At 39.2% G+C, this 13,336-nt stretch overlaps 1 protein-coding gene across 11 annotated transcripts in view; it reads left to right on the top strand.

Annotated features, from left to right (window-relative positions):
* The window catches only part of slmapa (sarcolemma associated protein a), a 40,482-nt gene that overhangs the window by 10,810 nt on the left and 16,336 nt on the right, over positions 1-13,336 (top strand). For 9 of the 11 annotated variants that reach the window (XM_028405167.1, XM_028405170.1, XM_028405162.1 and 6 more), the window contains exons 2-9: positions 2,910-3,057; positions 4,105-4,177; positions 9,575-9,611; positions 11,805-11,867; positions 12,202-12,297; positions 12,437-12,508; positions 12,598-12,738; positions 12,815-12,952. In XM_028405167.1, coding sequence (XP_028260968.1) covers positions 2,910-3,057; positions 4,105-4,177; positions 9,575-9,611; positions 11,805-11,867; positions 12,202-12,297; positions 12,437-12,508; positions 12,598-12,738; positions 12,815-12,952 — 768 coding nt within the window. Of the gene's footprint in view, positions 1-2,909; positions 3,058-4,104; positions 4,178-5,747; positions 5,804-6,247; positions 6,510-9,574; positions 9,612-11,804; positions 11,868-12,201; positions 12,298-12,436; positions 12,509-12,597; positions 12,739-12,814; positions 12,953-13,336 lie in introns of those variants that run through there. The other 2 variants (XM_028405169.1, XM_028405168.1) reach the window with 2 other exon arrangements.

Here is a 13,336-nt window from a genome sequence, read left to right as displayed (position 1 = left end):
GGATAGAGAGGGATAAAGGGATGCAGTGTTTTCCTGAGAAGTGATCTGTTAGTGGGTGGAAGTACTGCAGGAATGTTGGTGCTGAAACTCTGAAACTGAAAGTGTGGATTGGTTTAAAAATGGATGCACTCATGAAAATAAAAAAAATAATAAATTCCCCTTATTCCAAACAGAGTTTCCTTAGCCCTTTTTAAACAAGAAAGTCTCCAAAATACATTCCTGCAGAATTTGTAATGCCACAGAATTTTCACAATTCTGAATATTAATAGAATTTGAATAAATGCAGCCTTTGTTAACATTGTGTGTGCAACAGCTAAGCACTTTAGGATGTAAACATGCAGTAAATGTATAGTTTAGGTGATTTCATTCAAAACTTACAGTTAATAAAAGGATTAAATTCAATGCCAGCACTTTTAAGTGCTGGCATTGAATTTCACATGTACAGGTACTTTTTGCGAAGTTTTTTTTAGAATTTTTGCATCAACATTCTGACATTCCTACTTCTGACTGAGAATGTAACTTAAGAAAATATACAGATAACAATACTAAGAAACAGAAGAATCTCATGAGCTTACAAATTATTCTTAATGTGGTCACTGTGGGGCTTGTTTGGTCAGCCTCACTCCTGTGGAGTGATTAAAACTGTGATGTTTTTTGATTTATAAATGCACCTTTATGTGGCTTACGGTGAGACAGGTTAAAGTTTGTTTGTATTGAAACCCCTGCTGTTCCAATGCAGGGGCCCCATTTAAAGTAATGGGAGACCGCATTTTTCTCACACATTGTTCCTATTGTCCATGCATGGCTTCAGTTCCATTTTACTCACCGTTTCATTGCTGTGATCACTTCATCACTACTTCGTGGTTGTGTGACATGTCACTTACAATGTTTAAAAGTACTTTATTAGCGGTGAAGTGTCGAAGACAAATGCCACACATGCCCGACTTTCACTAGACAGAACCAGCCCTCTGCTGCTCACAGCTCGATGATGTCATGCTTTCAGTGCATCACACATACACCACTGTAATATAAGTGTGTGAGAGCCATATGTGAGGTATTGTGTGTGTGTGTGTTGTTGCTGGGTGAAAAGCTCTATAGTTAGGTCCCTCCCTCCCTGTCTCCAGGTTACCATGGGGACAGGAGCTAACTGTGTGTGTGTGAATGTGCATTTGCGTGCGTGAGATGGAGGGAGAGAGGATACAGCTATCATGAGCTGTAAATTGGTAGCTTTTTGTAGCACGCTGCAGTCGGATAAACAGCGAAGTGAACCAGTCATTCTCGGCATCTCTCTCTCTCTCTCTCTCTCTCTCTCTCACTCTCGCTCTCACTGTCTGTCTTGTGTTGCATTTTTCCTCCGTCAGTCCCTCCTTCCTCTCTCCAGTGTTCACTCTGAGTCTGACTGGTAAGACAGTGCTTTTCAGTCATGATGAAGAGCTGAGAGCTGATGAATGAAACTCCTGGAACGACATACAGACAGGCCTCAGGCATCCTGATCTGATCTGATTGCAAAGTGTGTGTGTGTGTGTGTGTGTCAGCGTGTGTCCTGTAATTTTATATATACTGTGTCTCTGTGCATTCTGTCAGCTATTTATTTGTTTGCTAAATTGGTGTTGGTCTCTTAATCTGTGTATGTGCATTATTTTGGTTGATTATGTGTGTTCAGTTTCCTGCCTGAAATTTCTGTTTATGTTGACATCTGTGTTTCCCGAATTGCTTGAATGAACCGGTCGATGATATGACGGTGTTTGAGTGTATTTTCCCCATCATGTTTGTTGTTGGTGTTGTCATGGATTTTAGCTGTGTGAGTGTGTGTGTATGTGTCTTTTAAAAGATGTGAAATAATGTTGTATTGTCAGTGTAATTATATTTCTGGACAGCTAGTTGTGCAGGCAAAAGTGTTGATGGAAAGAAAGTTGAAAATTAATTGTAAACAGAGGAACAAATGTGTACAAGTATTCAGCATCTGTTGTGGGAGTGTTAAGAGAGGCAGTGTATCATTCAGCTCTGCTGAGTTGTTCCCAATATCCCCAAAGTAATGTTATCTCAGTCTAGGGACAAACACCAACTTTGAGTGTTAAGGTACGGTATGTTTTGGCACCCACAAGCTATTTTATCACAAGCTTTAAACAAAAACCAGAGAATCAGTTCTGGATGTTGTCTGCAGTTGCCTTGTTGCCGTCAGTGGCAGATGGATTATTCTTTACTAATGACTGCTTATTACTTTGTGTTTATATTTAAACTACAATATATTTAAATATATCCATATATCCAATATCAACAAAGCAATGGAAAACACCAGCACTGACATAGCACTCTGTGTAACTGCCTCAACATTACCAGACATTACAGACATTAGTGCAACTCAGTCAGACAATTATGTTGACCTTAGCATCTGGGGACAACCATAAGATCTGACGGTTTCCAGACGACATGCTAACTTTCATTTGCAAGCTTTATAAGGTCCTCATCGGCTTGTTATTCTTCTTTGGCAGCATTTTTCCTGGTGTGTCACAAATGTACCTCGATTAAATCTGTGTCTATACATTAAGTTAACCATTGGTGGTGTAGTACTGGAAAATGTAGAAAAAAAAATTGCCAACCCTGGTGTCCTGGTTATTACCTCTGCCAGTTGTAGATTATTTTGCCCAGGATCGAATGCAGATTAGATACATTACACATTAGTTTTAATCAGAACTATTACCTGAAAAGAGTGTTCTTGTATTATGACAGATGTAAAATTTGATTTCCACTAACTGCGACCTAATATTTATCTTTGTCATTTTCCTCTTTTTTTTTTTTTTTTTTTTTTTTTTTAAAGGTTCTACCTCTAAGACTCTTTTATGTTTGTGAGATTATTGTTTGATCATTTTAGTTACGTGATCCTTACCTGTCATGTTTTTGTGTGTCAGTTCTACCTGCAGGACACTAAAAGCAGCAATGGAACGTTCATCAACAGCCAGAGGTTGAGTCGTGGCTCAGAGGAGAGTCCACCTTGTGAGCTCCTGTCTGGTGACATCATTCAGTTCGGCGTAGATGTCACTGAGAACACACGCAAAGGTACCTCTCCACACAATAAACCCTTAAAATACACAGCACATATGTATTTATACTAGGGATGTACTAGAGTATGATCTTTATAATGCGGAGCAATACTGTCGCGATGAAGTGCAGAGAATCCGAGCAGATCTCGGTGAACATGTGCTGATGGACTACGAGTGTACTTTTCAATGTTGTCACTCCGCGGTCCGTCTCAACCTCTTTGCTTAGAAGACGCTTTAGTGCTGCTTAAAAGAATAACGTCTGCTGCAGATGCATCAGAGGAGCAGATCTCTTTAGTTAGCTGCTCAAATGGGGCAAGAAAAGACACAGAAGACATGCTGGAGCGTCATCACAACAACATCCTGTTTCGGCCAAAAAAAACGAAAATGGACTTTTTTCGGCTGAAAATTTTCGGTGGCGGAAAATTCGGTGCATCCCTAATTTATACATATGGTAGATTTTTGTTTAAGGTGAAACAGATGCACAGAGAAGCACAGATTTTTTTCCCGTCCTCTACCAGCCATGTAAATAATTAGACTTGACTTACCCTTAAGGTTGCTTTAGGGCTCATTTTACATAGCGTTTACCCACACACACAAACACACACACACACTACAGAGCAAATATTGAGGTCAGATTTTCAGCTTCACTATTATTAACTTCATACTGGAACACCCAGCAGGCATCCAACCTGCATTCATATGAGATTACCATCACAGGTTAATCTGTGAACATCGCTGTTCCAGAAATACTCCAAGCTGTGAAAAAGTCCAGTCACATCATCACTCCAGCCTGTAACTCAAAATAAAGCGTAGACTAAACCCCACACACTGTGATAAAATTACATTATATATATATATATTTTTATATATATATAGATATATATCTATATATATATCTATATATAGATATATATCAGATCAATTTAAAATTTGGCTCAAAATAACCATATCAATGGTATCTTTAGTTTTTTAGTCTTTTCTGTTATAGGATCAAAATAAGTGACCTGATTTTTGTAATGTATTGAAGTGTTGTGCATTGACGTGGTTGTCTCTCTGTCTCCAGTCACTCATGGCTGCATTGTGTCCACAATCAAACTCTTCCTACCTGATGGGATGGAGGCACGCCGGCGAAGCGAGTAAGGGTTTTTTTTATGGTTCTACTAAACTATAATATTGACTTGCCTGCAAATTATAAGTTGCAGCAGATCTTCCTCCATGGCTCAATATTTAAAAACTGTGATTTATTATTGATTGCTTATATTGTTATTATTGCTGTATAAATGATGAAATCAGTGCCAGTCTGGCAATTTTTATACACACACGCACCAAATTTCTGCTTGCATAGTAATTTGATTATTGTCAGTCTAGTTGTTGATGAGGTCAGATGTTGAGTTAATGAGCTGTGAGAGAAATGGCGAGGTTGTGTTTTTTTTTTTTTTCATGCAATGTACATTTGTCATACAACTGTAAATCACGCTTAGTGTTCACAGGTCCTACTGTCAAAAAGTACAAGTGTGTGTGTGTGTGTACAGTTAAATGGACTGTAGCTGACCAGCAGCTCACCCAGCATGGAGCTTCCTACTATACCAGGAGTCCCACCTGTGTGTCTGCGTCTTTGTAGTTGGATGTTGTCGATGCCATGTTTAATGTGTGTATGCGTTACCAGAAAAGTCTTGTGGATGCCATCTGCTGCCCTGCTGTCCTGCTTAAAGTCTGAAAAACGCAGACAACCTGCATAAAAATACAGACTGAAGCATAGTCTCCTGGGATGGCTTTGGTCCTGCTGTCAGTTTTGGCTCGTAAAGAGTGGATTTCCAAAAGGCCGTTTACAAGCTTTAGATGAACACTTCGCACTATCAAATTCACATTTGACACACATCATCACAGTTGTCTTCAAATAACATTATTCATGATCAAATCTACAAATCCTGGGTTGAATTTAATATTATAATGTGGTCAAAAACTCTATTACAACAATATTACAGTCTAGAAAAAAGAAAAATGGAATCAGTATGTACAAGTAGGCAGATCAGCCAAATATGGGCGTCCTAGTTGTGATGAGGAGTGCAAAATATATTGTTTTTTTCACATAATTATGTTATTGTGAACAGTTTATGCCACAAATAAGTGATCAGAATCAAGTATTTAACATGGCTGTGTATACAGAAAATATTTGGAGGGAGTTCCACCATCTTAATGAATTCAAGTTAAATTTGAGTAAATTGACATTTTCTTTAATCAAGTCTTACTTTACTAATCATGTAATGTCTAATAAAGTGTAGCTGAAAGAGGGAGTGATGTGAAGTTAAATCAGATTTATTTATAGCTGAAGAATGTCTCTGCTCCCCAGTATTTGCATTAGCCATTTGGAGGTCTGCCAAATACAGCTTCATACAGTTTGACTTGTGTGTGTGAAATGTAAAAAAAAAGTAAAGCTTCCTTCAGTGTTATTAATTCCATTGATGTTAATTGAAAAACTCTAAAGAAAATAGCCTTTTAGCTTAGACTCTTAACTTTTGTAAATCTCTGCAGTTATTAAATTTTATATTAAATAGGCATCGACAGGAAAATAAAAAAAAACGCAAAGGCACCCATATAACAGTGTTTTCTGCCTAATGCAGAACACCTGCTGTGATGTCACTTGTTGGGGTGTGGCCAGAGAAGTTTGTAAATGTGCTGCAGCGGCCTTGTGACTCAGTGTGAAGACATTTTTATTCAGAGAGGCACTCATGATCAGACCTACTCACAAGTTAGAACGTGTTGTAAGTAAAAGCTTGAGCACTCTGTATGTCACACAATTTTACATGCAGCTTCCTCTTTTAGCTGACTTTCACACGTAACATGACTATGAAACGGCTAATTTTAACTTGTCGAGTCACTGTTTTGTTCATGACAATAGTGTGCCTGTGTTTCCCTTATCAGTTTGTCGCCACTGCCTGTATTTCCTTATAGTCGTGGCCGTATGGTTTAAAAATGGAAATATTATTTTCAGAACCTTTACTTTCTCAGAGGTGAGATATTTGCTTGACGTTTGTGAGACTTGTATATTATATAAATACCCCTGCTATAAATGCAATTAGGTATACACCTGTAACAAATCATAGTAGAGAGTCACTGCTGCAGTAGGGAGTGGAGTGATTTTTTTTGTCCCTCCCTTACACTGAGTGCTAGGAGGGGTGGAGCTACAAGAACTTGCTCAAGTTAAAGGAAGAAAATCAGCTGTTTAGCTCAGGGCAGGGGAGGAGCAACAAGAAAGACAGAAAGAAAGTTTGTTTTGAGATGACTTCACTCACACTGTGAAAAAGTAGAGGGGAATCAGCTGCTCGGCCTGAACACGCAAGAAAACAAAGTAAAAAGGTTCATTTTCTCCAAAAAGCAGCTGAGTCGGGCAGAGATATAGGCTGGACTGTGAACTTTGCCCTGTGACGGATTACTAGTTGATACACACACAAGAAGACAATCTGACAGGTAATGCCTCTGCGTCTGTAGAATTTAACCACACGATGTAGTGTTTGTGTTTGTGAAGGATTTTTTTGCTGCTGATTTTAAGTGTTAAAGCTGTACTGGTTGATCTGCATTTTGTTGTAGATGAATGGGTGGATGACTAAAGTTCTTTCAGGAGTATATTTGTTCTGAATGCAGTTGAAACAGAAGAGACTAAAGCTAATGATGGAGCTGTGTGGAAAGCATCCTTTATTTGTTGTTGTTATCTTTGAAATAATCACTGCTTCAAAACAATAGATAATACAATTGCCATAGGGAGGTTTTTACAACTAATGCCACATATCGTGATTAATTTGTTTTAGAATCTAAGTGTGACTTTTAGAACTCTTTTATATTAGTGTCAATTAAATACCCTTGGTTCATCTATGTGTATATTGTCAGAGGAAGGTGGTTGGGTCCCACTGTACCGTTTTCATAAATGCTTCATCATGTCTCATTATGGAAGTTATTACTTGCGTGAAACGGACTGAAACAAACTGTTAAGAAGAAGACTAGAGAGAAAGAAAACGAGGAATATTAGTGCCAAGTGAACATCATCAGTCTCTGCTGGACTGCATGCAAAATCACTCTCAGCTAGATCCGATGTGGATGACTGATTTCTGTGGGCCTGCTGCACATTATGTGTGTGTGTAGGCAGACTTGATGTTCTTGTGAGCTATAGTTGAGGATCTGTGAATTTAGGTCATGTTACGCTGTAAATTTTGTTGTGCCTTTTTAAAATGTGTTATTTTGGAACAGTTCTGGTCTCTGCAGTCTTTGACTGAAATGGGTGATTCTTGATGCAGACAGAGCCTGCTGTAAACACCTGCTGTGGAAGTTTAACTTCACTTCACTTTTTACCACATCCTGAAGTCTGAGACTTCTGTACTTGTCTACATATTCAACTGTACTGGGCTCCATCTTTTTTTCCTATAATGGTCTCAAGTGATATGTATGTAAATAAGCCCACAATGAATACCTGCTTGTATCTAATATTGTTCACTACGTCTGTTCATCATTATGGCTGTGCGAACGTTTGTAGTAGTAGTAGTCATGTGACTAATATCAAATATTTGGCTGATCTGCAGGTCCTCTACAGTTAGTTACACTGTCTCAGTGAGTAAAAATTGATTAAAGGGTAAAAAATGTAAGTGCTGTGTCTGATGTAGCATAGCATAAGCAGACCTGAGCGGAGAGTATGATCTGGTGGATTTTGGATGTCACCTTATGTCTCACTCTAGTTTGTCCCAGTTTCACACATTGAATCTGAGCCCATTCATTGCCGCATTAGCCCTGCATCCTTTGAGAGACACGGCAACAATGTCCAGGTTATCTGAAGCTCCTGAAGAAAAGGATTCTTTGATTTATGAAACGACAAAGGAAAAGTCCAACATTCAGCTGGGAACCTCCCGCTGTTTGATTGACACAAATGCCATTAGCTGTCATAATAAACAAGACAACATTATGCACAGTAATTGCCACAGTGATGGAAATTAAAGTGTGACAGACTGCTGTTACTGAATGAATGAAGCCGAAACAAATTGTTGGAACACAGCAAGGAGGAGGCATTAAGGATGAGAGACACCCTCAGGAAGTCCCAGCAGCAAAGCAAAAAAAGTGGTGCAAAATAATAGCTAAATAACCAAATGGCCATGAAAAAAAGACCAGAATGCCACTAAAAATGTACATGAGATTGGCAAAAAGTAGTCCAAGGAAAAAAAAAAAGTACCTACTGTCTTGCAGACAGTGCCTCACAGATACCTGGGGTTAGCGCATTGAAAGGCGGCTGAGCTCTTATATGAAAGTGCTTAGCTCAGCGCAGAAAAATTGGGATTGAACAGCAAGTCTCTTGTGTTTACTGTGATGAATGATGTTGCTCTGTGGATGCTGTCTGCAAAGAAACCGCACTGCTGCTAAATGTCCTTTTAAAGTTATTGGTTTATATTCTAAAGTGATGAGTATAGGGGTTATACCTAAGCATTTTCATAACATGAGGTTATAAGTCTGATACCAATACCTAGATTTTGTGTATTGGCTTGTATACCTGATCTATACCTGATCCGACACCATTTCCTTTGCCATAATAAAGGATACGGTTTAGTCTATTAAATATGTTTGTGTAATTAACTTACTTGTATTATGAATTGTAGTGAGAGTGTTTTATTTCCTTGTGCAGTCGCCATCTGTCCAGTCAGTTACACATTAACAGAGTCTAGTTATCTTTTGCCCAGAGTCAAGTTTACTTCCATTCCTGACCTCTGACTGTTTCTAAGTAAGTTCTAGTTGACCTTCATCTTTAAAGCATTTCTTCCCACCATATCCTACAATATTGTTCCATAAATGTTATTTTAGATGCTTGTTAGCAAAAGCCAGCTTTGTTCTCATTCTGCAGGTCTGGATCATCCCCTGAGGCCGCTCTATATGAGTGCATTTCCATGACCGATTTTCAGTACACGTTTAAGCAAACCATGTCTGGCTAAATGATTGACTTTGGTTGACATTCACTTACTTCCACACAACAACCACGATGCACCGATTTAACACACTTAACAGCCACTGCAGTGTTTATCTTTTTGAAATGCCCTTTCTGCCTTAAGCCCATTTAGTCAGTGTGCACCTACCAAAGTATTTATCCTGTCCTAACGAAAGCAAAAGCCTTCAGATTTTTCAAGACTGTGATGGTTGTACTGGATGTCAGTTTTACGTGTGTGTGTGTGTGTTGGACCCTGGAAGCTCCAATACGCATTATAAATGAAGCTGATAATCAGTGTAGGAATTAAATTAGACAATCAACACATCAAAACAAAAAAAAGCACCGTAAACAAGTAGATAATGGAAAGCAGTGATGAATAAAGGCACAGTGAAGTTGACTGCCATGCTGTGACATCATGGTGAGATTTTTCTGTATTTAAATAAAAAAAAAAAAGTGAAAAACTAGTGTCACAAGACCTTTACCAATTTTTTTCTTCTGTCGCCGTGGTTACTCTGTGTCTCACTCCCTGCTGTTTCCATGGTGACCAACTGTTTTCTCTCATATTTTCCTCTTTCAGTGTCATCCAAGCTCCATTACCACTACCTGTAGACAAGGTAAGGACAGAAGCATGTGTGTGTTTTGTGTGTGGTGTTGTCCTGTCTCTTGTGCAAGTTGTTGGGCTACATCTCAGAAGAGCAGCTGAGTGTGTGCGCGTGTGTGTGTGTGTAGAGCAGTTTTGGCACACATAAGTAGTGTATACACACACACACACACACACAGAGTGGAGTAGTCAGCTGATAGAGGAATGCAGGGTTTGCTGCCAGTTAGTGCTGCGGCACGACAGAAATCTTTCATGTGGATGAGGAGGCAAAGTTTTTTTCCCAGTGTTCACTACAGATCCTTCGTGCCTTAAGGTGTTTTCATGTTTATTTTGTTTTTCTGTTCTTAGCGCAAACTGGGTACTTATACTGTACACCACAGGAGATGTGATCTCTGTAGATTGAGATCCGGTTTCTTTGTGTTTAAAAGAACAGTTAATGGAGAATAACTGACCTCACATGTCTGAGTCATAATGGCTTCAGCTGAAGGTCTGAAAAGTCTAAAACATGGCTTCTGTAGGAAAAAATGTATCCCCAATCAAAGGTAGGATCAATAACATTTATACATAACGTTTATAAACTGAATAATTTTTCTGTTTAGATCAGCACTCATCTGCTCACATGTTAGAGCTAAAACAAGGACCACAAACCATAGAACATTTTTTGGCAAGAGCTTGGTTTGGATTTCTTAAGCTAAAATGACTGAAGGATTCACAGGTGAAAGTCTAAACTGCTAACTGGTACCACTCACCTTATCTTGCCAGCTAGGATCTTCAGCAGCAGTTACTGTCTTTCTTTTCAGCCACTGTTGAATGTTAAGGCTCAAAAAACCTGAAGCTATTTGTTAGTATGTCACAATTTTGTAATTACCGGTGTATTTTTTTTTTAAATTTATTATGTGGTGCACAGCCAGTACCTGTTTCTAGCTAATACAAAATGGGCTTTTATTGCCTGTTGCCATGTTAAAGTGTAAATTCTCAACCAAACTTCAGATAAAAGGCGGCACATTTTAACTGCAAGAACTAGTGTTTTCACTGCATAATTTATTAAAGACACTGATGTGCTGTAATTTTTATGATACTGTCAACACTACAAACCTTATTCATTAACTGAGTTGCAAAATTGGGAAAATACTGATCAGATCTTCCAAAAATCAGTCTTTTGGATCAATTAGACTTTTATGCATCCTTTAGACTCAGGGGTGTAAAACAGGAAAATTACCCTATTTTTTGGTGATGTCACTTAATGTTGTCCTTGGTTGTGCAGTTCTTTGAAATAAAAAAAAAAAAGGATTTTTTTTGTAGATCGAGAAGAGACCTTCATGTTAATAAAACGTTGCCTGGTAATAAAATATTGCCACACTTTCCCAGCAGAGAACGCTTGAAAGATTATAATTACGTTTCTAAGTGTCCCTACCTTTTATGTACTCTGTTGATTTATGGTTTGTATTTATGCCCAACTTTCTGTAAAATCCTGAGTCAGCCTTGCACAGTGATTTGAGGCAATTGGCATAGAGCTGCTGGCTATCGGTGCTGATGGAGTTTACACAAATTTCACAATAGTATAGCAGTTTACTCACATATTGTGCTATCTGCTGTAATACTCAAATGAATCCTGCTAAGCAAACCCCACTCAGGTTATAGCACATAAATATTTTATTGTTTTTTTTTTCTTATCACTGTAAGGCTGCTTGTCTCACCATTACAGTTTTAACACTGCTGCCTTGCCCTCCTCTGTAGTGTGAAGAGCAGGGCCTCATTGTAACCTGTCTGAGGAATGTGAGCCAGAGTGTGAGGAGCTGTGATTAGATTTGTACCACTTCTCTAACATAATTAAGTGTCCTAAAGCTCGATCCTCAGTGCTCCTAGGTCTCAAAAGACACACACATATGCACGTTGACACATTAACTGAAGGTGCAAATTAGCTGATTGCCTGATCGTGTGTGTGTTAATCAGGATCCAAGTCTGGAGTACTCATGCACATGCTACTGGCCATGATATACATACTGTACTTTCCATTTTCCATTTGGAGCACCATTAGGTGTTAGATATTTGAAGCACCAGAGCTACCACCCAACTTTCAGTTGTGTGTAGGAACCATTGTTGAATGAACAGTAGATGTGTCTGTGTTCATGCTCTAGCTGTTCTAGCTTTACACCATGTGTCCACCTTGAATATTTGAGTTTATGTGTGTTTTTGTGTTTTGTAGGTTGCCGCCAACACTCCCAGTATGTATTCTCAGGAACTGTTCCAACTTTCCCAGTATCTACAGGTAATGCACTGACACCTACTGTTCATTTGCTGGAGCTACACTGAAAACAATGGAAAGCATAGGCACATATGGGGTGTCTGACTTTTATTAGCTATTTCTGCAGACACTACAGCATTTGATGAAAAGCAGTTTGTTTCTCTCTTCTACTCTAGCCATGATTGTTCTGTTTTGATAGAGGTGCAAGATTATTTTGTAGTGAATGATGAGTGTTCAGGATTGTAAAAAGCATGTTTTCCTCACCAAAAAAAAGATCCTTTTGCTTTTGTTTTATTGTAAACAATCATTTGTTTGTTTAAGTCATTGATCACCTCCCTCTCTACCCCTCTTTCTCTAGGAGGCCTTACACAGAGAGCAGATGTTGGAGCAGAAGTTAGCCACTCTACAACGTCTGTTAGCTACCACCCAGGAGGCCTCAGAGAGCAGCTGGCAGGTAGGAAATGTCATAAGATGAACAAATTCAGTGGGTCGTCCTCTAGGTCCTAAAAAACGTAATAGGCTTGTAGATTAACAGTGTCTATGAAGCAAGCCAGTAGACCTCAGAAAAGGAGTAAACTGTGTGTCTCCACCAGGCTCTGATTGATGAGGACCGACTGCTCTCCAGACTGGAGGTGATGGGCAGTCAGTTACAGGCTCACTCTAAGGTAATGCACACACTCGCATACAGTCAGAATGCATCATGATAAAAAAATTATTTTGCAATTAATATTTTAAAATGGTCATTTTCTTACAGTCCCAGACAGAGGAGGGAATCCGAAAGGAGCTCCTGGCTCTTCAAGAGGACAAACACAACTATGAGACGACAGCAAAGGAGTCTTTGAGGAGAGTCCTGCAGGAGAAGATCGAGGTGGTCAGGAAGCTGTCGGAGGTGGAGGTATGGTGCACTATCTGTCATTTTAAGGGTAATTTGTTGCTTGCGTCTCTGTGAAACATTTTTGTGTTGCCTACAGCGTTCACTCAGTAACACAGAAGACGAGTGCACCCACCTAAAGGAGATGGCTGAGAGGGGACAGGAGGAGCTCAGGGAGCTCGCCAACAAGTACAACGCTGCCGTCAATGAAATCAAAGAGCTCACTGACAAAATTAAGGTACCCATATAGACACAGGGACTCTAAATGTAAATGGTGTAATTACCGTATTTTCCAGACTATAGGTCGCACCGGAGTATAAGACGCACCAGCCAAAAATTGCGTAATGAAGAAGAAAAAAACATAGATAAGTCGCACTGGAGTATTAGTCGCACCAGTGGGCCAGCGTAAATCACTACATTTTTAGCGTAACGTTGCCTCCTGAATTTCGCTTAACTGAGAGTGAGACACACACATTTCAACAAGTTCTCACGCGGAGAAATGATTAGCTTCACCGCACAGAGTATAGGTCGCATACCCAGCCAAAGGATGAAAAAAAAAGTGTGATTTATAATCCGGAATACGGTAGTTTGTTGACTAAATGTATTTTATAAATTATAGGAA

Source organism: Parambassis ranga, chromosome 5, assembly GCF_900634625.1.
Source record: "Parambassis ranga chromosome 5, fParRan2.1, whole genome shotgun sequence".
Classification (NCBI taxonomy): Eukaryota; Metazoa; Chordata; class Actinopteri; family Ambassidae; genus Parambassis; species Parambassis ranga.
Note: the sequence above shows the minus strand (reverse complement) of the source record. Positions and strands in the feature narration are given on the sequence as shown.